This window comes from Balaenoptera acutorostrata, chromosome 1 (assembly GCF_949987535.1).
Source record: "Balaenoptera acutorostrata chromosome 1, mBalAcu1.1, whole genome shotgun sequence".
Lineage (NCBI taxonomy): Eukaryota > Metazoa > Chordata > Mammalia > Artiodactyla > Balaenopteridae > Balaenoptera > Balaenoptera acutorostrata.
The window spans coordinates 102,904,002-102,928,884 of record NC_080064.1 but is presented as its reverse complement, the minus strand read 5'-3'; the positions used below and the strand labels follow the sequence as shown (position 1 = coordinate 102,928,884).

At 48.4% G+C, this 24,883-nt stretch overlaps 1 protein-coding gene across 3 annotated transcripts in view; it reads right to left on the bottom strand.

Annotated features, from left to right (window-relative positions):
* Positions 1-24,883, bottom strand: part of VANGL1 (VANGL planar cell polarity protein 1) — a 50,353-nt gene that overhangs the window by 16,409 nt on the left and 9,061 nt on the right. For all 3 annotated transcript variants that reach the window (XM_057526008.1, XM_057526022.1, XM_057526018.1), the window contains exons 2-4: positions 24,547-24,753; positions 16,150-16,282; positions 11,814-12,421 (exon numbers count right to left, since the gene is read on the bottom strand). In XM_057526008.1, coding sequence (XP_057381991.1) covers positions 11,814-12,421; positions 16,150-16,282; positions 24,547-24,617 — 812 coding nt within the window. In that variant the 5' untranslated portion in view covers positions 24,618-24,753. The remainder of the gene's footprint in view (positions 1-11,813; positions 12,422-16,149; positions 16,283-24,546; positions 24,754-24,883) is intronic.

Here is a 24,883-nt window from a genome sequence, read left to right as displayed (position 1 = left end):
AAGTTCTCCCAGAGCAGGGAGAAAAGGTGAGATAGGGCCAGGTGGGGAAGCCTTGCTCAGGTTTTCAGCCACTTCTTTTCAAATGTTAATTGCTCCCTTGAGCTCTGTCAACAAAAACAGCTTTCCCACTGTGTGAAAAATGAGCAAGCATTTCCTACATGCCAAAGCCCCCACATAAACACTAGCTAGCTGCCTTTATTCTGACTGCCTGGGTATGTGCTGACAGGAAAGCTCTGGAGAGACAGTGTGCTGGTCATAGAGTGAAATCTGCAAAGGCCCCCCCCTTCAGGGTTAGTGTTCATTATCCCGCCAATCAACTAAGGATGCTAACATTCAGAAAGATTCTAATGACCAGCCTTGACCACTCCATCCAAAGGCAAGTAGGAATTATGAGCACCTGCTAAGTCCTGCTAAGTCCCAAGTGCTGGGATGGATGTGAACGACACCTCAAGGGGCTCACACTCCCGTCGGTGACAACCACCCAAACAGGCAAGTACAGTTGAGTGACTTGGGGGCTAAGACAGAGCATTGGAGTGGGGGTGGGGAGTTTCAGGTGAAGATCCACAGAGGAGGCAAAGCTGAGTCTCAAAAGATGAATAATGGTCACATCACATGGACGACAGCCTATAAAGCCAATTCCAGGCAGAGGAAGCAACACAGGCAGAAACAGGTTGGTGTTCAACAATCCACCTAAATGGCTACAACAAGAGCAATGGGGTCACAGTGCTGAGTCCTAGGACAGCTCTGAGAAACCTGATGGGGTGGGTTGAAGAGCATCTCCCCCAAATCCGCATCTACCCAGAAACTCAGAATGTGACCTTATTGGTCTTTGCAGATGTAATTACAATTAGTTAATAAGATGAGGTCATACTGGTGTCTGTGTAAGAAGAAAATAGGACACACAGAGAAGGCCGTGTGATGACGGAGCTGAGATGGGAGGGATGCAGCTACAAGCCAAGGAGCACCAAGGATTGCAGGCAGTGGCCAGAAGCGAGGACGAGCAAGGGAGGGCTCTTCCCTGGTGCAGAGGGAACACGGCCCTACCAACACCTACATTTCGGACTTCTAACCTTCAAAACTCAGAGAGAAAATTGGTTCAAGTCACTCAGTTTGTGGTCCTTTGCCAGCAGCTGTAGGAAGAGAATACACTTGTATTTAGGGAAAGCAGGATGGAGGCAGGTAGAGGGCAAGGCTGAGCTAAGGTTAGGTGGCCGAGGTGCTGCATGAATGGCAAAGGGGAGAGGGTGAGGAGAGAGGACGAGGGAGGGAAAGGTCGGTGGGGGCATGGGGGGGTGGGTAGCAGAGAGGGTGAGCCAGCTGAGAAGACCCAGAGGACAACGGCCGTAAAGGGGCCTGGGTACCACGGATCTTTAAGGCATGCCTACCCGGTAGGTGAACTTTAGGCTGGAACCCAGGTCTTTGAGACAACTCTAAAATGCAGGCTCCAAAATGAACGTTGACTCAGCTTCTTGGGAAAATTCCCACCCTGGGAGAGAGCTTGATGCCCTCGGTTTCACCTGACTGCTACTTCTCCCCGGGACAGTCACCAAGGGTTACATCTTCCTGAATGTGTGGGCTTCACTGCTCCCTGGACTTGGAGAGAAACTGACTTTGTGACCGAGAGTCAGGAGCATTTGCAGTAACATCCGTGTGAGTCCTAGAGACGCACATATAATTAGCCCCTGAACGTTGCTGCCACCTCCTCTGCTGGGAACCGGACACACGAGTGTTCACACCTCCTGGCCCTCCTGTCCTTCAATTAAAATGTTTGTCTTACAGCTGCATTGGGGGCAGTAGCTTACACAAGTCCCACACAGACAACAGGCAGTGATCACCTGGGAACTTGAGAACAGGGAGCGGCAAAAACTGGAATCGGCACCTGTTTACTGACAGGTCTGGGTTAGGATGCAGGAAGATCTGGGAGAAAGGCAGGACGTTCTGGGAACTTCTCATGACAGAGCGGGGGGGACACACGTGGCTGCCTGAGATCTTGAGATGCGAGGCCAATCCTGAGAGGGGACAGTGGCCAGCGTCCCTGTCCTGCTGGGGAGGCCCATGGAGGCCCTTCTCCAGGCCACATGGATCCTCCAGTGACCCAGGCGTGCCGGTTCCTCAGCTTCAGCGACCAAGTTCTCTGAATCGAGATTCGAAAACTGGCAGGTGTCCCTGGACGAGGCTTTGAACACCAGCTGCAGACAAGCGCTGCAGGGGATCCCCATTGAAAGATAGCAAACTGAGACCAGAAGCCGCATAGTCCTACAGGGGAAGGAGGTGAAATGTGCTGTCTGGCGGGGCACACAGGGCACTTCTCCAAGCCCTTCACTGTCCCGCTTTAAGTTCCTGCTAAGAAAGTGTAACCTGGGAAACACCCTCTCTAATAAAACAAGCAAAGTCTGGGAGGAGACAGTCTGTGAGCACAGAAGTGGCCAACAGCTACATGCAATGCCCTGGTCCTCCTGGTCGCAGCAACTAAACAACGAGACGTGTGTCATTCCTCTAGGCTGCAACACGGAGAGACCACCGGGCGGTTCTGAGTGTGCTGACAGCACTGATGAGAAAGCCCCCACCTAGGGGATGATCCAGTCAGAGCTGGCTGTCCCGTAACAGAAAGATGCTGGCAGACCCCTTGCACTGGGGGGACCTACGAGATGTGCTTCCCCTCAAGTGGCAGGTTTGGCTACGGCCACATCTGCCCAGAGAGCTCGCAGCCCACTTCCAGGCCAGGGCACAGGCCCCTCCCACAGGATCCAACCTGGGCTGCACCTGCCATGGGAAAACAGCCTTCCAAGCTTTAAATCACTGAGCTAAATCACACCAGATAAACATCGAAGACGACCACCTGTTCTGGGTGCCTTGAAAAGCAGATTTAGATCGGGACCAAGAGCAGCTCCAGACCCACCCAAGATGCTCGGCTGGCCTGCTCTTATCCAGCCTCACATCCTCCTGACACGGGTACCTCTGGCCCTGGGAAGAACCGCAGGTACCCAAATAGAAAGGTCTGGAGGGCAAGGGCAACCAGTCTAGCCAATGGATCTCTGCTCACAGAGACCAAGCGAGGCCAATACGGAGCAGGACAGGGAAAGGGGACCCTGTTCACTTGCCCTCTTGAGTGTTAGCGTACCACACACACTGAACCAAATCACACCCATCAATCTGTGGAGGAGCGTGCAGAAAGCCAGGCAGGCCGAGGGGCGAGTCCTTGGGAAAACGGACCACACACCACTCCAGTGCGGATCCACCACCCGCCGCCAGGGGCTGGGGGTGGGGATGGGACCATGGAAACCAGGTTCACGCCCAGGGCTCCGTCCCCTTACTCTCCGCCTCAGAGCGAGGATCTGTGGGCAGACGCCGTGCGAGGGCAGCCTTCCCAGCTGTAACTGCTGCCAGTAGGCAGCTGAGCAAACACAGGCCCGCAGTGTCCGGCACCTTCCACTCTCATTAAAGCCACTTTTAACAGGCACCACGGGGCCAAACCACAAACGGCAGCTCTGAGCCCGCCTTCGAAATTCTCCCACAGCAGAGCAGAGCGTGAGCAAAAATCTGCACACGCTACTCTTTAGCTCTTACTCGTTTTCATCCTTTGTTTCCTTAGGGAGTGGGGGTGGGGACTGCTAATATCTTCACTGAAAAGCAGCTACGCAAGAAGGCACATTTCCAAAACTGAGACTGCATGGGAAACCATGATCATAAAAAACATGAACCAAGACCTTCAGCGGTCAGTTTAAAACACGCCCTCACTTCACAGGCGTTGGAGCCAGGCCCGCGACAGTTGGTGCTGGTGCTGAACGTGGGAGGGAGGGGCCCACAGCCCAGCGTGACGGCCAAGCCTCATCAGTGGGGTAATCACCAGCTTTGATATCATTTGACCCAGAATCACAGACACAAGATCTCCAGTGGAGCTGGATATATCCCGGTGTTACTGGAGTAACCTTAACCTCCCCAGGAGACTCTCCTTTTCTCACTTCTAACTAGAAAACCAAAGTGCCATCGAGAGAAACAAGGCCCCCACTCAAGCTGGGAAGATGCAGGCGTGAGCTGGAAGAGAGGACAATAGGAGCTCTGTTTCATGGGGTTAAGCTCTGCTCATTGATCCGTGGTTTCCTGGGGCTTTAGGGTCAAAGGTCACCAGGGTGCCTAACGTTCCTGTCTTAGCTCGGGCTGCCATAACGAAATACCAGAGACCGAGTGGTTTAAACAACAGAAGCGTCTTTTCCTACAGTTCTGGAGCCTAGAAGTCCAAGCTCAAGGTCTGGCCAATTCAGTTTCTGCTGAGGACTCTCTCCCCTGGCTTGCAGACGGCTGCCTTCTCACTGTGCCCTCACATGCTTTTTCCCCAGTCTGCGTGCACCAGGGGAGAGAGCGTGCAGGCAAGCTCTCTGGTGTCTCTCCTTCTAAGGCCACTAATTTTAGAAGATCTATGAACTCCCTTAACCTTAATTACTTCTTTAGAGGTCCTATATCCAAACATAGCCACACTGGGGGTTTAGAGCTTCAACCAATGAATTTGGGGGTAACATTCCACCTCTGGTTCCCCCAAAATTCATGTCCTTCCTGCAAAACACATTCATTCCATCTCCACAGCCCCCAGTCTCTTAACTCATTCCAGCATCAACTCTCAGCCTAAAGTCCCAAGTCTCATCTAAATATCATCTAAATCAGATACGGGTGAGACTTGAGGCAAAATTCCTCTCCAACTTCACAGTGAACCTGTGAAACCACACCAGTTATGTGCTTACAAAATTTCACGGTGGATCAGGCATAGGATAGACATTCCCATTCCAAAAGGGGCAGACTGGAAAGAAGGAGGGAGTAATGGGTCCGAAGCAAGTCCAAAACCTAGCAAGGCAAATTCCATCAGAATTTTTTTTTTTTTTTTTTGGCTGCGTTGGGTCTTCGCTGCTGCGTGAGGGCTTTTCTCTAGTTGCAGCGAGCGGGGGCTACTCTTCAGTGTGGCGTACGGGCTTCTCATTGCGGTGGGTTCTCTTGTTGCGGAGCACGGGCTCTAGGTATTCGGGCTTCAGTAGTTGTGGTGCACAGGCTCAGTAGTTGTGGCACAAGGGCTTAGTCACTCCACAGCATGTGGGATCCTCCCGGGCCAGGGATCAAACCCATGTCCCCTGCGTCGGCAAGTGGATTCTTAACCACTGCACCACCAGGGAAGTCCCTACATAGATCTTAACGCTTGAGAATAATCCTCTTTGGTTCATCACTTTGCCCTTGGGGCTCACTGGGGTGGCAACATCACCCTCCTAAGGCTCTGTGGGGTGGCCCTGCCAATGGAGCTGTGTGCACTGGGCACCTGGCCCACTGAAATCCAGGCAGGGGACCATCCTCTGAAACCAATGGGGAAGCAGCCTTGCCCCTGGCCCTGTGGTAGGAGTGATGAATCTGAATCACCTTTGGAGTCATTCTTCTCTTTTCTTGAAGGATAATGCATGTTCATAGCATTCCCTCATTCCACCCCACTTTCTGTTTCCTTTAGTCCCAGCTGACAGTGTTTCTACTGGTATAATCCCATCTTTATTCCTGGCTTCTGCTGAGATGGCTGAGTCCATCCCTGATTCACACCCATATACTAATCTCCTTATCAAATGGCTGTCAGTCACCCCCTTGGTGTTCTCTTTAGTATATGCTTCATCATTTTTTTGCAATATGGATAGGCCGAGAATTTTCCAAATCTTCAAGTTCTGGTTACCGTTTGCTTAACAATTCCTCCTTCAGTTTATCTCTTTCCTCCCATTTTACTATAAGCAATAAGGAGGATCCAAGCTGTACCTTCAATGCCTTGCTTAGAAATCTCCTCAGCTAAATATCCAATCTCATTGCTTCTAAGTTCTACCTCCCACAAAAACACTAGAACATGAACATAATCCCACCAAGTTCTTTGCCATTTTATCACAAAGATCACCTTTTCTCCATCATCCAATAACATGTTCCTTGTTTCCTCATTTCTAGCTATGAATTTTTCAGGGAACACATTCAGTCTGTATTAGTTCCTTTTCAACACAATGCTACAATCATACATGATCATAAATTTCCACTGTTTGAAAAGCAATCCAAGAATCATTTCTTCTAAAGCATGGGTGGTTCTGTGATCAGTAACCAGAACTTTGATTAAATGGTCCATGGTCAATGCCAATTCGTAAGATACTTTTAGTCTCAATGAATGAAGCATTGAGTTAAAAAACCTGCTGGCTGAATTAGGTACAATGGAGCTTCGGCAATATGAATATCTTACAGAACGGGTCACTGTGAATAGACAAGTTTCCCAGAGGACTGAGACAAGAGTTAAATCTGCTTTTGTGGTTTCTGTCCTTGCTGATGACTACCAGCGATCACCCTCCATTGATGTTCATGTACCTCCTTATAGCAGCTCTTTCCCTGACTTGAAATAGGTTACTTCTGGATTCTTGGAGATCTCAAAGTCAATAATTAAATTTTTTAGAACTATAAGAATATGCAGGCTCTGAGAATGAGGGCCTGAGGTTGTTGTGGGAGCCTGCCACACAGTGAACCCCAATGAACCAACGCTTCCAATATCCCCCACCTGGTGCAGTCTTTGCCCCTTAAATCTGGGCTGGGGCTCTGACTTGCTCTAAGAAGAGGATGCACTGCAAGTAGTACTGGGCGAGTTCCCGGCCTAAGCCTTATATATAAGCTTGAGAGCTTCTGCTTGTGTGTTCTTAGCAGCCCTGAGAAGTTGTCTAGCTACACTAATGAAGACACTACTCCCCCAGAGGGAAGGCCCTCTGGGGAAGGAGAGAACCACAGAATACCCTGGACAAGAAAGCAGCAAAATCCCAGTGGATTCACCACATGACTGCAATTACACAGGGACCACTGGCCAGAGCAGCCAAAGAACCTCCCAGCTGAGCCCAGCCCACAGAACTATGAGAAATGATAATAATGTTGCCCTAAGTACTAAGTTTTGGGATGGTTTTAACAGCCATAGATAAAAGAGGTCTTCTTTGGCAGGGGTCCCCAACCCCCAGGCCACGGACCGGTAGCGGTCCTCGGCCTGTTAGGAACCGGGCCACACAGCAGGAGGTGAGCAGCGGACCAGCGAGCAAAGCTTCATCTGTCGCTCCCCATCACTCCTATTACCGCCTGACCCGCACCCCCCCCACCCCCCCCCCCCCCGCTCATATCAGTGGAAAAATTGTCTTCCATGAAACCGGTCGCTGGTGCCAAAAAGGTTGGGGACTGCTATTTTTCAGGACATGTGACAAACAGAAAGTTAAAAATGTTTGACCAGGGGACTTCCCTGGTGGCACAGTGGTTAAGAATCCGCCTGCCAATGCAGGGGACACAGGTTCGAGCCCTGGTCCAGGAAGATCCCAAATGCCACAGAGCAACTCAGCCCGTGCGCCACAACTACTGAGCCTGCGCTCTAGAGCCCGCGAGGCACAACTACTGAGCCCACGCACCACAACTACTGAAGCCTGTGTGCCTAGGGCCCGTGCTCCACAAGAGAAGCCACCACAACGGGAAGCCCCTGCACCGCAATAAAGAGTAGCCCCCGCTCGCCGCAACTAGAGAAAGCCCGCGTGCAGCAATGAAGACCCAAAGCAGCCAAAAATAAATTAAAAAAAAAAAAAAAGAAAAAAAAGTTTGACCAGACAAAGGCTCAAATCTACTTACTACTGTGGTTATAAGGCAGAGGCTTTGTTTGCTGAGTGACTGAATAAAAGAACCAGTGGAGCTAAGGAACGACCGTAGAGTGGGAGCCAGCCATCTCTGACAAGCCTCTTCGCACCCTCCTTTCCAGCCCTGAAGCTATGATTTAAATGAGATAGAACAAGGTGTACAAAAATATCTAGCACCCAGCCTGGTTCATGGTAAGCACTCAAAAAATGCTTACAAGTCCACTCATGCGTTCTTAAAGCAGTGACGTGAACATGAACACATCTGTTCAGGGGCACCACAGTGAAATGGTTAAGATCATTCTGGAACCAGCCTGGGCTCAGATCCTGGATCCTACAATTACAAACTGTGTGGCCATAGACAACCTACATAACTCCTCCAAGCCTCAGTTTCCTCACCTGAAAACGAGGGTAACAGTGCCTACCTCACAGGATTGCTGTGACGATTCAATGAGTTACATGTTAAGAGCTTAGAAGGTACCTGGCACATGTTAAGGTCTATGTCAGTGTTAACTGGTAAGGTTTCCATTGTTGTTGCTTTGTTCTGCATCTTGGATTCAGTCAGTCAATTACACTGGCTGCTATGCTCCAATATTTACAGGATTTACCTTTAAAGATTTCAAAACTGAGAAATCATTAATGAGGATCATTAAAAGTCATTTTAAGTCTCTTTTTTCTTCCGGGTTTCTCCCCAGATACAGTCAGATCTAAACCTAGTGTTTGGTGAAATCCTGGAAAAGTTAGCAACTCATCGCGAGAACTTGGCCAAGAAAAGTGACACGTGAGGTATGTGTGGAGAATTACGAACCCAATGTGCCAAGACCCCAGGATGCTGCGGAGAACACGGGCACGGAGTGTGAGGCACAGGAAGGCGCTGGTTCCTTGCGGTTTCAAGCAGGTCCCTGAACCTATGGCTCGGGGCCCTCAATTGTAAAGGGGCGACACCACTACAGCACCTGCCCCCACCCCTGACAGCAGCGAGGAGGGGAAAGGGAGACATCCCGAAGAGCCCTGGTAATCCCTACGGCACTGGGCAAAGGTTAGGATGTATCTTAATCTACTTTGGGGTCTCACTTTGTACAACTGGAACCTTTTACATTTCTGAAAGTTTTCAAATAAGCCCAGACCCCCGTTCCTGCCAACAAGCAAGGCCCCTGCAAGTACCTTTTGTGAGAGCTAAGGAGAAGCATATTTTAAGACACTAAAGAATAGACATTTTTCTGACTATTCTCAAAAATAGCTCAGTTGACTTTATAAAATCACCTTTGAAAACCAAACAACAAAAGAACTCGCCATCGCTCTGCATCCCAGCCCAGTAGGTCGCTGCTCCGGGGAGGGCCTTACATAACAGGAGAGTAGACTGGCCTGATTCTGGGCAGGTCTGGGGATGACCTGCTTTTCTGATCCCCGGGACCTGCTTTGTGTCTATTCCGATTCCCCCTTCCCTCCTGTTTTGACACTTTACAAAAGGGCTTAGAAGTTCTATTTCTGGCCCAGTGACTCTTCCAGCCACCGATGGGTTTAGACCAGATTTAGCCCAAGGCTCGGCGGGTGACAGGCCCACGGGGGCCAGCAGGGAGAGACGGATGCCGAGCTCGCCCCAGATCTCGCAGCCTGGCTGTCGCATGGGTGGCCGGCCCCGCCCGAGGGTTCTGGGAGTAAAGACACCTCTCCTTCCCTGGCCATCTTTCCACCCCACAGCCAGGGTCTCCATGTGAGGGGCAAGAGGGGCCTTATGAAGGCAGGAGAGGAGGAAAACAAATGGCCCTGCAGAGGGGCCGGAAGGAAGATACGGGGCTACCCCCGGGCCGCCTTCCGTCTCCCTGGGGAGCTGGGGTGAGTGGCTTCAGGGATAGCAGGTAAGGACTAGGCAGCTGTTTGGTCATGGCGAGGACAACCCCGAGGGGTCCGCAGCAAGCCCTGGGCCGCACAGCACCGTGGGCCCTGCGTCTCTTGCCCAGGTCTACCCCTGGCTGGCGCAGCCATGTGGTGAGGAACCGGGACCACACACAATTTTCTGCACATACCGTGGCACACGGCCCTGGGGCTGTTTTGTGTGTCCCCTCGCCGCCTCCACCCTGATCCAGCACGTAGAGCAAGCAGTCCTAGAGGGAGGAGGGACATGGGAGCCCACGGAGGGAGTCAGCCCCACTGCCTGGACTACCTAAAGTGGGAAGACTCCCTTCCCCTTTCCACCTTCGCAGGTGGGATTCACACAACTAGGGCTGAGCCAATACACAAAACCACGGCAGGCCTCACAACGGGCCAGGGTATTAGCTACTTACATTTACAGAGTCCCAAATGTCACTCATCTCTCTGTGACCAGAGCTGGATTTCTCTCCACCCTCCTGACCTTTAGCAAAACCTGTCCAGTCCTGAGATCGATGTGTGGCCGGGCTTTATCTCTGTCACTGCCTGAAGTCCCCCCTCGTCCTTCTGTGTTCCCGTCGCCCACTCCAAGGCCTGTGTCTGCAACTGTGCACTGCACAGTGTGGCACTGGCCCCCCTCCAAGGAGTTCCGGGATAGAGCTTTGGAGGCAGGCACCCTGTGTCTCTGGAGCCCCCCAGGTCCGGGCTCTGTAGGCAGCAGACGTTTAATACAAGTCTGCTGGTCATTCTCCGATGTAAAATATGGGGAAAGAAAGCTGCCTGAGATGAATAAGCAGCAGAGACTTACTTGCCTTCAGAGCCCCTCTGGCATCTGCAAAGGACTCAATACACCTGATTTCGCTGCGTAGAGCCTGGGAATCAGACACCGATTCCCTCCAAGGATCGGTCAAAGTGGCACAGGCCTTGAATGCGAAACCACCCCAGTCCTCAGGCGGTACATCTGAGCCAGAGGAATGAGAGAAGATTCGTGCCAACACCGAGATGGTTTGGCAGTATCACGGACTCCAAACCGGGGTTGGGCCACCTCCCCGGGGCCCCAGCCAAAAATATGACAAAGCCCATTGTTCTGATCTCCACTGAGGTGCCCTTGCCATCTTGGCTGCTTTGCAGTATCACAGCAGTAATAGCTACAACCAACAAAGTGCTTACCATACGCCAAGCAGGTTACACACGTCGACACACATGTTGATGCAGAGGAGGGAGGAGAGCCCTAGGAGAGGACAATGTCACACATCCCAGGTCATTCTCTCATCCGGTAACCATCTGAGTGCCAACCATGTGCTATGCTCTAGGCCAGGCACTGAGGATGCAAAGAAGAGTAAGACACAGCACCTGTCCTCAGAGAGCCCACAGTTTGTGGAAGAAAACATAGAAAAATAGGCCAATGACGCCACGTGAGAGATGCCATAATGGGGGCATTAACTTAGGTCTGGCTTCATGGCATCTAGCGGATCCTAAACAAAGCTAGTCATGTTCTTTTGTATAAATTACTTAAATTCCCTAAACCCCCATCTCCTCATCTGTAATATAGGGATGAATAGTACCCACACCAAAGAGTTCTGTGAAGACAATCTATACAAAGTGCTTACCTCGGGGTAAATAAAAACAAAATAAAATAAATAATGATGATCACTCTTTTAGTTAACCACAAAATAATTAGATTTTATGCACAGATTTAAAATATGACATCTTAATGTATTTCTAACTTCTTCTCACACGCATACATTTTTAAAACACTCAACTCTTCCAAATTTGTTCTTGATTCTTTACTGGAGGATCACTAAGGTGACCATATAATTTATTGCCCAAACCAGGACACTTGTGAGAGTGGGGAGAAAAGGAATGATTAATAATTCCACTGGGACAATGGGGTAAACCAGATGTACCATTATGAACAAAATGGAACCGCTGATTACTCTATCGTTCACAGGCCAATTTCCGGAGCAAGGTCAGCAGCCATCACTAGGCTTCCTTTCTCCATCATTTTTAAGAGCTGCCAACAACTTTGGAAATAGGCCCAATAAAACTCCAAGCTGGAAGAGAGCCAGTACCTGTGCCACACCATCTAGAAATCAGGAAAGTCAATGCACATGAACAACCCCACCTCCACCCTGCCATACACACAGACACACACACACACACCTCCTCCCAAAACCTGAAAAAAAGAGTCAGAGCCCGGTCCTGGCTCTTGGCACCTGCCGTCACCCCTCACTTGTTGAAGACTAGCCGTCTTCCAGCAAGACATCAGTGGTCCTTCCGCCCCTAGACGATCCCCCTCACCTGAGGTGTCCAAAGCTGTAGAAGCGGGACTCGCCATCAGTGGAGCGGACCACCTGCAGCGTGAACATGGGCTGCAGCTGTCTGAGCTCCAGCAGGACAACGGCCAGGTAGTGGATGAAGAGGAGGGCGTCCACGAGGGAGACGGCGTATTGCACGATGCCCTGGTAATTTCGGTCCCGAGAGTCCAAAATGCGGACCCCGTAAAAAAGCCAATAGGAAACCACGAAGAGAAAGATGAGGACCAACAAGAGGGCACGGAACACGAAGATCCGCGGCACGTCAGCTCTCTGCTTGCGGAAGAACAGCGCCCAGGTCCCAATGAGCAGGATGAGGAGCTTGAATGCCATGGAGATGAAGAGTCCCTCGCAGATGGTGCCGCAAGGCTCCAGCTCCTCCCGCCACAGGATGGGGGGCAGCAGGATGAAGGCGATGGGGGTGAGGAAGACCAGGAGTCCGAGCACCGTGGCGACGGTGAGGCCCAGGTAGCGCCTGCAGTCCAGCCCCACGCTGTCCTCCATGTCCTTGCTGATGCGGGCGATGTCCTCCTGCGAGATGCTGTGCTCCGACGTGCCCGTGATGGCCGTGGTGGTCTCCCCCCAGTTGTCATCCTGACAGGGAGAGGACAGTGAGGGTGAAGAGCCACATGGCAGGTCACGTGTAAAAGCCACAAAGCCCGCGGAGGCACGGGGGACAGGGAGGGCCCACCTCCTTCAACCAACCCACGTGCGTGGGCTTCCTGGGAAATGGAGGCTTAGCTCTTTAAATAGAGGAAATTTTTTAACTTTAACAATTTTCATTGAAATTTTTCAAAATGTACTATATATTTACCTTTTCAAACAGAGAAAACATAATTTGACCTGTTTGCGTGTTTGGGTGATTCGTGACTACAACAGTGATTATCGTCCACTGTGTTGGCATCCCTGAGAGGCTCGGGGATAGACAATCCTGCTGTTAGACTAACGTGTGCGAGCTCACCTACCGCCTAAGGAGAGAACCCTCTGCATTTCCTTCCTGATTCATGGCTGGGCGATAAAGGCTTACTTTAAAGCCCAACTCCTGAGTGGGGAGTATTACTATGCCCTCCAGGAGCTCTGAGGAGGGAAGATCTTGCACAGGAGGGAAACTTACATGGCTATATACAAATCAAAAGCCACCTGTAGTTGGTACACACATCTTTTAAAACTCCATGATGTTTTCAATAAGTATCAAGCACTCTGACAACATTTCTCATTGAACAAGCTAAGCAGATGCAAGTATCTCTGGCCAGGACAGCTCAAAAATTCCTCCCTAAACACATGTTCTCATGGCAAACTAAACATCCAGAGCATAAAAATACTGAGATTACTAAAATGTATGCCTTTTACTTTCTTGCTTTCACTGTCTCACCTTCTCTTGCTTTTTAAAGTCTGAGGTAGTTTGGAGTGATTGTCTCTTCATTTAACATGATCCAGTTGCCAGGGTTTTAAACAATTTCGCTACTTCTCTAGCAACTAGGACGTCATTCCAAAGCAACAACAGAGCAAGAAGACAATGAAAAGCCACATTGGGTCCAAAGAGGTTTTTGCCTCAGAAATTTGTGTATATGATTTAACTTGGAAAAAACAGTCAGCCATGGTGGTAAGTTGGGTGCAATTAATGCGTAAGATACCAATTTAGAAAAATCTAAGTTAATAGCTGAATCAGCAAGAGAGAGATCTCACAGCCAAACAATAACCTCAAATCTAGTAACAATCAAAAAAATTATGATTCATGAAATGTATAAGTTATGGCAAGAAATAGTGGTGGCGGCAGGGAAGGTCTGGACCTGCGAACAATAGTTCTTCAACTTGGAAAGTTACAAGTATCAAGTACTATGAGGGAAGTTACTAGTTAAGATAACAGCCAGAAGCAACCGCTACTCTCTCACTGCTGGTGGAAGTTTAAAATGGTATAATCACTCTTGAAAACTGGTCTGGTAGTTTCATATAAATGTAGATTTACACTTAACCGTATGGCCCAGCAATTCTACTCCCAGATTTTTACCCCAAATAAATGAAAACATATGTCCACAAAAAGATGTGAACCAGAATGTTCTTAACATCTTTATTTTCATGCCAAAAACGATGCAACCCAAATGTCTATCCACCATGAGAATGGAATAACAAATTGTGGTATATTCATACACTAGAACACTACTCAGCAAAAATAAAAAAGAATGAATTGCTGAAACACAGCAAAACATGGATGAATCTCAAAGTTATTATGCCGAGTGAAAAAAGTCCAAAACAAAAGAATATGATTCCAATTATATTAAATTCTAAAACAGGCAAAACTAATCTACAGTGATAGAAATCAAAGCAGGGCTTGCCTTAGAGGGGTTTGGGGGCAGGGGTTGACTGGGAAAGCATAAGAGAACTTTCAAGAGTGAAAGTAATATATCTCAATAGGAGTGTGGGTTATATGGGTTTATTCAGCTATTACAACTTTTCAAACTGTACACTTAAGATCTGTTTATTTCTCTGTGTGAATTTACTTCAATTTTGAAAAAGAAAAAAACACAAGCACAAGAAGAAACAGCCACACATCCAAAGATGGACAACTTGCTTTAACATAAGGTGAGTTTACAGATTAGTAAAGTTACTTTGTAACACTCTTAGTGAAGGCAAATATTGGATTCCATGTTTTGTATTGGGCCTAATATTCAGTTGATGACCGGTGTTGAAATAATGATCACTAGTATTGTGGTCATTTTGTTATGTAGCTGATTTAGCTACTCACCCTTTTTCCTGCCAAAGAGTTGCTAACTAAATTCCCTGTCCATTTTAAGAATATGTGCACATCTGTGCCTAAAAAATGAAGATGTCCAAGAATCTTCCCAAGACTGAGGTTCTTAGAAGAGAAAGGATCTTAGATCTTCTATCTCAATCCCCTGGATTTTCAATGAAGAAACTGAGGCCCACAAAGGTTGTGAATGCCCAAAGTCAAGTCACATAGCTGCTGAGAAGTACAGCCTTTCAATGCTTTTCCCTGGTGTAAACACCAACAGCTTCCTAATGTAGCTTCCTAGTGAGCTACAAGATGTAGAGAAGATGACAGACGAAATGCCTTCACAGTGGGCCACCAGCACCTCTGAATTCACATCCAGGAGGAAACTGACCCCTGCAGCACTTAAGGGTGGTCCAGTCTTAGGATTGGCCCCATCCATCCAACCATTCCTCTGGCCCTCTGGCTCTCCATCCCTATGACTGCCCCAGAGCCAAGGCAGGCTGTGCAATAGTAAGGACTAAAGGCATTTACTTACCACTGAACAAACCCCACATTCAACCACAACTGCAGCTTTGGCTTCTAAGAGCATCTTGCATGCTCTGAAGAATTCCAATTTCAGTCCATATATCTGCTTATAAATGCACATCTGTCTGTACCCGTAGGTACACACAGATACATGCTTATCTATATCTTTACAGCTGTGTGGGCACACATCAGTTTATTTGGGGCCAAGGCTAGACATGCATATACTTCAAGGGGCTGTGCAAACATGTTTCTGAGTATAGCTCAGATGTTTATTCAAATCAAGTAGACTGTGAGACAGTTGGGACCCAGAGAGAAGAACGCACACAATGTTTTAAAAAAATTAATAAATAGTCCATATTTTAAAATTGGATGATTTCACATAAAATCCTAACTTCCAGCTTTTCTTAAATATTGCAAGACCCAGGAACACTGAATTCCTGCATTCCTGCTGTTTCCTTGACAGAGGAAATGCATTCTCCAGGTGCCAGATTCTATCACTCCACGCCACAGCCATGACACTGACATGCCACACAGATTGCTATTTATTCCCAAGCTAGCCTGATATATTTTTGCCTCTTCTGTGTAACCCAGGGTCTATTTCACTCACCTATGTTTCCCTAGCAGGCATCTAAGTGTACAGCTCCAGGTTTAGTGAGGCTTCGTCTGGGCTGTCCTAACCTCTCAGCTCTTCTTCCTAACATGACTTAGGGTCTCTGGAGAGCGAGTTTCCTTCTCTCTTACACTGCTCTACTTTGGAGTGAGTCTCAGCCTGCAGCCTGCAACTTTCCCTTCTCTGCTCTGTCGTCAGCCTTGCTGGCTTCTTTTCAACACCATTCAAAGCAGGCCAACCAATCACACTTCAGAAGAATCCTCAAGCTAGCCAATGGTAGGTCGGGCTGTCCTTAGACCAACAAGAAACCACAGGATATAGATAAACTAATTAACATGCTAGAAAAATAAAGATAAAAACCCAAGAGAACCTATTACAACAAGACTTAGGAAAACATTTACAGAAAAGAGGCTTGATCAAGTGCCAGTGTACTTACAGACTGCCTTTGATCCTTACCTGAGCTTCTTCCGTCCGAGTAGAATCATTTGCCAACAGGGGCTCTCCGGTGGGCGCTTGAATGGTGACAGATTTTTCTGACCCTCTGCCATCTTTATTCCGGGGCGATTTGTGCCTCTCTCTATTTCTTTCCCTGAAGAAAAATAATGAAAGATAATCAGCTAGCACATTTATGCCATGTTAATTAACCCTCATCAAAACATGTTATAGGACTTCCTTGGTGGTGCAGTGGTTAAGAATCCACCCACCAACGCAAGGGACACTGGTTCAAGCCCTGGTCTGGGAAGATCTCACATGCCGCTGAGCAACTAAGCCCGTGCGCCACAACTACTGAGACTGCGTGCCACAACTACTGAAGCCCGCACACCTAGAGCCCGTGCTCTGCAACGAGAAGCCACCGCAATGAAAAGCCTGCGCACGGCAACAAAGTGTAGCCCTGCTCGCTGCAACTAGAGAAAGCCCATGCGCAGCAACAAAGACCCAACGCAGCCAAAAATAAATTAACTAATTAAATTAAAAAAATATATTGTTAAAAAAAACATGTTATAAATTTCATTTTGAATTTAAGAAACTTCTACACACACACACACACACACACACAGTGCCAACACCCACCCATCCCACCCCCCGGCAAAGAGTAAGCTGATTTTTTTTTTTTTTTAATTGAGTCTGAACTTTATTTTTTTTATTTTCGGCTGCGTTGGATCTCCGTTGCTGCGTGCGGGCTTTCTCTAGTTGCGGCGAGCAGGGGCTACTCTTCGTTGCGGTGCACGGGCTTCTCATTGCGGTGGCTTCTCTTGTTGCGGAGCACGGGCTCTAGGCGCATGGGCTTCAGTAGTTGTGGCACGTGGGCTCGGTAGTTTTGGCTCTTGGGCTCTAGAGCACAGGCTCAGTAGTTGTGGCGCACGGGCTTAGTTGCTCCGCGGCATGTGGGGTCTTCCCGGACCAGGGCTCGAACCCGTGTCCCCTGCACTGGCAGGCGGATTCTTAACCACTGCACCACCAGGGAAGTCCGAGTAAGCTGATCTTTACTCCCTACTTACTATTTTCTTTCTGCCACTCCAAGACCCAAAAAAAGACTATCACTTCTTCTCTATCAACAGTGATCATATTTTTTCAAAGCCTAATACTGTGAACTTTAGAATTTCTGTAGGTAAGGCACATTTCATTGTAAAATTACTGACTTGATTTGATTATAATTTGCCTAAACTTATTTTCTAGGACTTTTTTTTATTGGGACAACACAGCAAAATACTTAAGCTTGGTCTGTCCAAAAAAATCTGGGACACACTGTCACCCTACACCTTTGGACAAGAAGAGAAGAAAGGAAACCCTAAACCAATACAGAGAATCAGTTACTTCTCATTCCTACAAATTCAAAACTAAAAGTCATTCCCATAGATTCTAGATGAACTTAAAGCACCCACAGAAACAGGCAAAATCTAGAGCAAATGACCCCAAGAGGTACACACACGGTTGTGTGTGTGTGTGTGTGTGTGTGTGTTTTCAGGCCCCCTAAGGAAAGCAGGCTGTTGCATCATTTTACCCCAGATGAACTTCCTAGGTGGTCTTCCAGGGTGACTATGAGCGCACCCTGCTGTGGGTCAATGCTGAAATTAGGAAAGGAATCAACCACTGTGCAAAGCCCAGGGGTCATGACCTGGGCATTACCCACGTATGGAGACTGGCACCCCTACCCCCAACTGTGAAGAGTCAACCCAGGAGCCCCACCAAAGGAGCCCCTCAGTGGCCAAGAATAAGTTCCCTCAAACTCCGTCCCACAGGCCGCGCTGACATCAGTCCTCCTTCCTTCACCCACGCGCCCTCCTCCCCAAGGTCTCCCAGGCAGGACAGAAGCATTGCACACACACACTACAGAGACAGACGGTCAGATTTTGGTTCTGCCCCTACCTGATGTGTGAGCTTGCACAAGTTAGTGAACCTGCCAATTAAAGAACGTCGCTCACCAGTGGCTCTAAAAGGATAAAGTCACTAGCCACTGCAGTTGCTGACCTTCGACACACCCTGAAAGGAGTTCAGGGCAGAGATCAGGAATGAGGCACTCTGTGCTCTGGGAAAACTGGCAGAACAGCCCTTCAGACAGTTAGACATTTTTAGGAGAACATTTTATGAACCCAATTTCTCGCATCTTCTCATACCTAGAAAAGCACTAAAATCATTAATGGAGACGTCTGCTCCTCATGACTAGCAGCAACCTTCTACCAAGATGTGTGCTTGCTTGCATGTACCCCTTGCGTCAAGTCATATATATGCTGACCTCCCCCACTACCTCTTCGGAGCAGTTCCTCAGAGCCAGCTGAGAGGCTGTCTCCCAGGCTTCAGTCCTCAGGAAGCCCCAAATAAAAGTGACCTCACAGCTCTCATGTTGTTTGTTTTATTTCAGTTGACAAACCTCTGAAAAACCTCAGTTTCATCATCTATGCAATGGGGATAATGATCTCACCACACAGACACAGGGATGTGAAATAATACACTGTAGCTATTATTACTGCTATTACTATCCACACATGGCAAAGAATGGTGACTTGACTTGGTGAAGCAGAGTATGTATTCCTTGGAGACAGATGAAAAAGAAGCTCTTAACACACAATCAAACCCCCTCCCACTGCACAGCATCCCTCCTATTAACCTACTACTTAGCTAACAAAACCACATGCAGACTTTCTGTGGTCAAACTTCTGCTTTATCAGTATCTCCCTAGGATAAGCCCTGGTTAATTCCTTCAAAGGGCAGGGAGGCTTCAGTTGTCCCAGAGACGCTTTCAGTGATACTACCTCTAATCCCTGTAGCATAATTTATCACTACAATCTATTGCTAAATTAGAGTCCAGAAATAGATGTGTTCTGGTCAGCTCTGGTGTTTTATTTTAACTGGGCAACTAAGGAAACAGCTAAGAGATTTTGTTTGTTTATCCAGGGGTGTGTCTCACTGCCAATCACTCCACTGCCCATCCCAATTTAAAGAGCACTTTACCAAGTGCTTTCTTATATTAATCTTGTTCAATCCTAACAATAACCCTATGTGGTATTACTGTCTGCGTTTTATAAATGAGGAAACGGAGGCTCACAGAGGTTAAGTGACTCCCCAAAGTCATAGTAAGTGGCAGAGCAGGATGTGAACCCGCTGCCTCGATTCAGACCCGCTATGCTGCACTGATTTGAGGAGCAACTGGAAGATTCTGTAGCGTAAGTATTCCTTACGCTCATTCTCACACCCTGAACTTGAGGAACTTACCAGAGCTATGGAATCTGCCTTTGAAGCCACTGCTAGAAGTCATGACTGGACCATGACCTTGGAGAACACAAAGCAGTGCACCCAACACTCTGGGCTGCCAAAGACAACCACTTCAAAAGGACTCACTGTGGGAAACAATAAGCAATTTGGGAAAGATTTCCCATGTGTCTGATCAGTCTTAGAATGAGCTGTTTAGACTAAGTCTGGAATCACTGTTCCCCAGGACCCCACCTTGGCCCGGCCAGACCGAGGCACTCCTCCTCTTACTCTGTTTCCACTTTCCCCAAGTGCTCTCACATCTATCACTGTCCTGCCATCTGCCAAGTCACTTGCTCCCCTAACCCATCAATCTCTTCACTAGTCCCACGGGTCAAACCCTGTGACAGCACAAATTCCACTGGAAATCAAAATTCTTTCACTGAGTGCCAATTCCTGCAGGCTGAACACTACCAGGGCCAGAAGTGGGTAGGGAACCACCCAGGGCTGGAAACAGCCTCTCAGGGGCCAGCCATTCCTCGACCCGACCCCAACTGGCCCAGCCTGGCCCTTAAAGGGCCCAACAGTCCCCAAAGGAGAAGCGATCTCTACAGTTCCCCTGGTAACATCAGAGGTAAACCAGATAAGAGCCTATTACCTGACAACCCCAGGAAGGTTTCTCATCCTCCAAGCCCAAAACCCTAAACCAGCGCTTCTCAAACTTGAATGTGCAGACAAGCCACCTGGGGTGCAGATTAAGTACAGATTCACTGGCCCCATCCCCAGAGAAACAGTCCGGAGGGGAGAGACAACAGTAATCTGCCCTTTTCATCAGCACCCCAGGTGATTAGGAGGCAGGTGGTCCAGGAAACTTTGCCCAAGGCTCTCCCACCCAAATGCTCCTGGGGGATGAGGTTGCTGGAGCGACTACTCAGAAATTTCCCTGTTTGTAAAATGCCCTGTATACAGCGGGGGCTCAGTAATGGGAGCTGTGAGTGCAGCGCTCAGCTATACAATGTTGCAATGTACAGTGTGGCTTCTATACTAAAACAGCATTAAGTGGACGAGGCTGGGGGCAGGAATCAGGGTAGTGCATCAGGCCCAGAGCCAAGAGCCTTCCATACACTGTCAAGGGAGGAGCCGATGGAAAGCTCACCCTATCAACTCAATGTGGGCTGCATGTTGTGCTGGTCCTGGTCAAGGGAGAAAGACCTGTTGCACAGCTTTTATAAAAATCACTGGTCCTGAATTACTGCTCTGAATTACTGTCTGAGCCCGGACTACATAGAGAAGTCCAACAAAAAGGCTGCCTTCCAAGTGCTTTCCGGCATGCAGAGCTATGAGCCCAGTATGGCTGCTGCTTCACTGCAGCGGTACCCAAACGTTCATCCCCAGAGCTCCAACTGCCGTGATGCCAAGGACATGCCAAGTACCCTCCAGAGAGGGCCCGCCAGTGGTGAAGACCATCATCAGTCCACGGTGCCTAAGAGAAACAGGAGACAGGGAGTAGGCTACCAAACCACTGAAAGGATTTTTCAAACACATGTGCACTTGGTGTTTTTCCAACTCCACCCGAGTTGTCTGGGTCACCTACGCATCTTTGCTGGGCAGGTGTGTCAGCCACAGGAAATCCTTGTATCTTTATCTCTGAGCCGGTCTCCATGCATCATCTGCCCGTATAAGTAAAGATAAGTCAGGGGTGGGGGGCAAGCAATAACATGCTGGAGGCCTGGGCGTGTGTCTGTACCTGCACGTGAGTGAGTGTGTAAATGCTTGTATTCAGGCGATTCTAGAGCTGAGCCCTGGGGGTGCTGCTGTAAAGCCCGTCTCACTCCGACCAGAATCCCCGTCGATTCCTAGACCGTTCCCACTTACAGTCAGCATTTCCTGGGAAGATGATTTTGCCCTCTTTCTGTTGTTTGTCTATTTCTATTTGGGGAAAGCCAGCCCCACCGGTTACTCTTCCCTTTCCTTCTCTACCACCATCCACTACCTGTCCTTTCTCGCCACCAGCTGCGACTGCCGGGGTCTGGCTGCTTCCTCTCGGCACTGCCTCGGGTGCGAGGGCTGGGCACAGCACAAACTGACTTGGAAGCGGCCTCGGAACAAAAGCACAGATCCCCCTACTGCTCAGGCAGCCTCTTTTGGACAATGCATTTTAGTACATCAGTCACATGGCTTACCCTCCACTCCCTTTTCTCCCTATCAGTTACTCCTGCCGCTCTCCACCCAGCACAGCCCAGGGAGGAAAGCAGGGCTTCCAAAGGAGGATTAACTGGGGCCTTAAACCTGAGGGTCCCTACCAACCTCATAACTTCAGGCAAATAATGCTGTCTCTCTGCGTCTCAACTGTATCACCTGTTGAACGGGGGTCCCACCTCCCACCGTTCTGGGACTGCTGTGAGGATGGGGGATAATGACCAAGGGTCCTAACAGGCACTCTCAAACTGGTCATGAATGGTACTGGCAGCCGCTGTATTGAACTCGGGGAACTGGTGCTCCAAAACCCAAAGGTTAGGCGAGGTCAGCTGGAGTCTATGCCGTTTTCCCAGCAAGTTAACTGGATACCCTCTGGAGATGGCAGGTATCACAAAAGCAGACCACTAACCTCTTTGTTAGAAAAGAGTCACTTGTCATCTGCTTAGAATCTAGCCAGTCCTCCAAAGATGATCTCGGTGTCATCAGGCATATCAAGTTTGCTGCCCTTCATTATTCCCCTCTGACAGTTCTACTAAGATTCCCAAAGAGCAAGCTCCCTCTCCTTTCCTACTCTGCCATTCAAATTCCCAACAAATCCCTGAGCAAAGCAGCCCTCACAGGGACACTCCCGGGTGATAGAGACCCTCTGCTGGGTCCAGGGCACGCCTGTGGGAGGCTACTACTACTCCCCAATACCACCCTGACAAAGGACTCCTGGCACCTGCTCTCTATGGATTACAACCTCTGCCCCACTGTCACTATGCCCTACAGGGCTGCCTGTCAGGGAATCCATCTCAGAGGCTGTTGCTTTTCTAAAGATGCCAGGAAGTTCACCTATAAATCTCGAATCTCTCACCCCGAGCTCTTCTGAGTAGGCATTCAGCAACACCCTTGATTAAATTATTCAAGGTCTCAGCTTGTATTATCATTTGCCAAGTACTTTCCGCAGGGGTCCAAGAAGGCCCTCAGAGCTCTGCATGCTGTTTTCATTGAAAGTTATAGTCTCCTAAAGTTACCACAAGAGCACCGCAGTATCAATTTCTGGGGGCCCCAAGGGGCCTGAGGAAAGAGCAGCGCAGAGCAATGACAGTCGGGACACGAGTCTAGATAAAGGAGGCCAGAGACGGTTCCTCCTCTGAACACTGCAAGGCGTCCCTCTCTACTCATCCCCAAGCACCAAGAGAACCCCGAATTCCCACTCCACTCATCACAGTGTAGGATCGGGAAGCTTGGCACACTGACAAGGGAATTGCTTTTTCCAGTTAAGTTCAAAGATTGGACATTTTTACACAGCTGTTTCTAGTATTTTAGAACAAATCTGATATGTTTACCCACTGATTGAAATTTGTGATTAAATGTTTCTCACCAGAGGGTTCCTGACTTTCTCAGGATCTGGGCTCTGGCATGTTACTTAAGGCCTCACTCAGCAGTCCTCCTTGCTGTTTCCCATGCTGACTAGAAAGCCTTGCCTGGGCTCCAGCACAAGCTCATTTACCTCTTTTCCCCAGATTGTTATGATTATAAGAGCCATACATGAAATTTAGAAAATAAGGAAAGTTAAAAAAACACACACACACAACTATAATCCCAATAGTTGCACACCTAGAGACAGGCATGGTCAATCTGTTACCATTCATTGTATCATAAGAATATATAACCATTATATGTACAAAGTTTTGAATCTTGTTTTTTAATAACATGGCATCATATATATTTTCTCATGTCATTAAATAATCTTTGAAAGTCCTTCTTTTACACTCATTCCATTTCTACTTTTAATCACAAAATATGCACTTGCAAAAGACTGAACAAGTGCAGAAAGATAAAGCATAAATGAGAGTTCCTATCAGTCACCATCCTGTGTGGACCCCTCCCCTGTGGATGACCGCCCTGGGCAGCTCGGAAACTATCCTTCCAGACCCCTTTCTGCGTGTGTACATCCGTACATGCTCACAAACGAGTAAATCAATTAGATATCCATATCTTACTGCTGTTTTACAAAACAAAATCCTGCTCTGCATTCAGCTGCTTGTATGGGGAACTGCTCAGTCAGGGAAACACCACTATAATCACCATTCCCAGCCATCGCAGGGCTATGACCCCAGGTGGGCCTTTGAATGTGGTGCTGAAATGCCAAGGCCATTGATAGCATTAATACAGCCACTGGTTAGTGACCTACTATGTGCTGTGTTAAATGCTTCACAAGCATAATCTCATTTAACCCTCTCAACAGCCCTGCTATACCCATTTTACAGATGAGGGCTCTAAGTAAGAGGTAGCACTGCAATTTTATCAACTGCACTCTTCACCAGTACAGTACCACCTCTTCATTCATTCATTTCCTCGTTTCTCTCCTCACCATTCTGCAGGTCTGTAATACTGCAGGCCTTATGAGCACCAGTGCAGACCTGTTCATTCCTCACAGAGGAGGGGAAATTTGGTCCCATCACCGAGGTTGGAGTTTTCAAAACCCAGGCCTGCTCACTGGGAAGACTAGTCAGAGAGAAATAAATAAGGCACCAGGCCAATCCCGCCACTTCAGTGGATAAGCCTCAGGCAAATGCATAAGGGACAATGAGTCAGCAGCTTTGGGTGAGAAGCAACAAATTAACACTTTTTTTTTGAACTTTCACTTACATTCTTGGTAAAGCTTTGAGAGAACTGTCATCTGTGAAAAGTACTTAGAAATGAAAAACATTTCCACTGAAGGGAGAAACTTTAATTTAGAATCAATTGTGAGAAATTAAAGTCATCAACTGCAATGGTGGCTATAAAATGTGAATTGGTGGTGTAGCTCCTCCCAATGCCTGTTAAATGCCCTTAAAGCTCAGCCTCTCACGCACCAGTGGACAGAACCTCCGGCGACAGCTGCCCTGCAGTGGGACTGTTTGAAAGCGAGCCCAGGCAGCCTGAGCAACCTGCAAGTTTCCCCCAAAGGAAAAGTGGAACAAGCAGTAGCTTACATACCCTTGTCTGTGAGATTTTTTCGAATGACTAGAATAGTAAGAATATCCAGAATACGTGGATTCGGTATCCATAGCAATGGAGAGCTTGCTCTTGCTGAAGGAGCAGGTACTGTTTCTCCTTAGAGGTAGAGAATCTCACCTACTGCACTCCTCCTCAGACCTCGAAGGGCCTGGGAATCAAGGACTTACTCTTCTGCAGGAACGAATTCTGGGAAAACAGGAAAAAAAAAAAAAGATATCAACCTTCAAAGCCAAACCCAAGGGGCCAGAAGATCAGTGACAGTAGTAATCTCCTCTCTGGGGTCTCTGTGATGGAACAAGTGAGCAAGGGTGAGGTT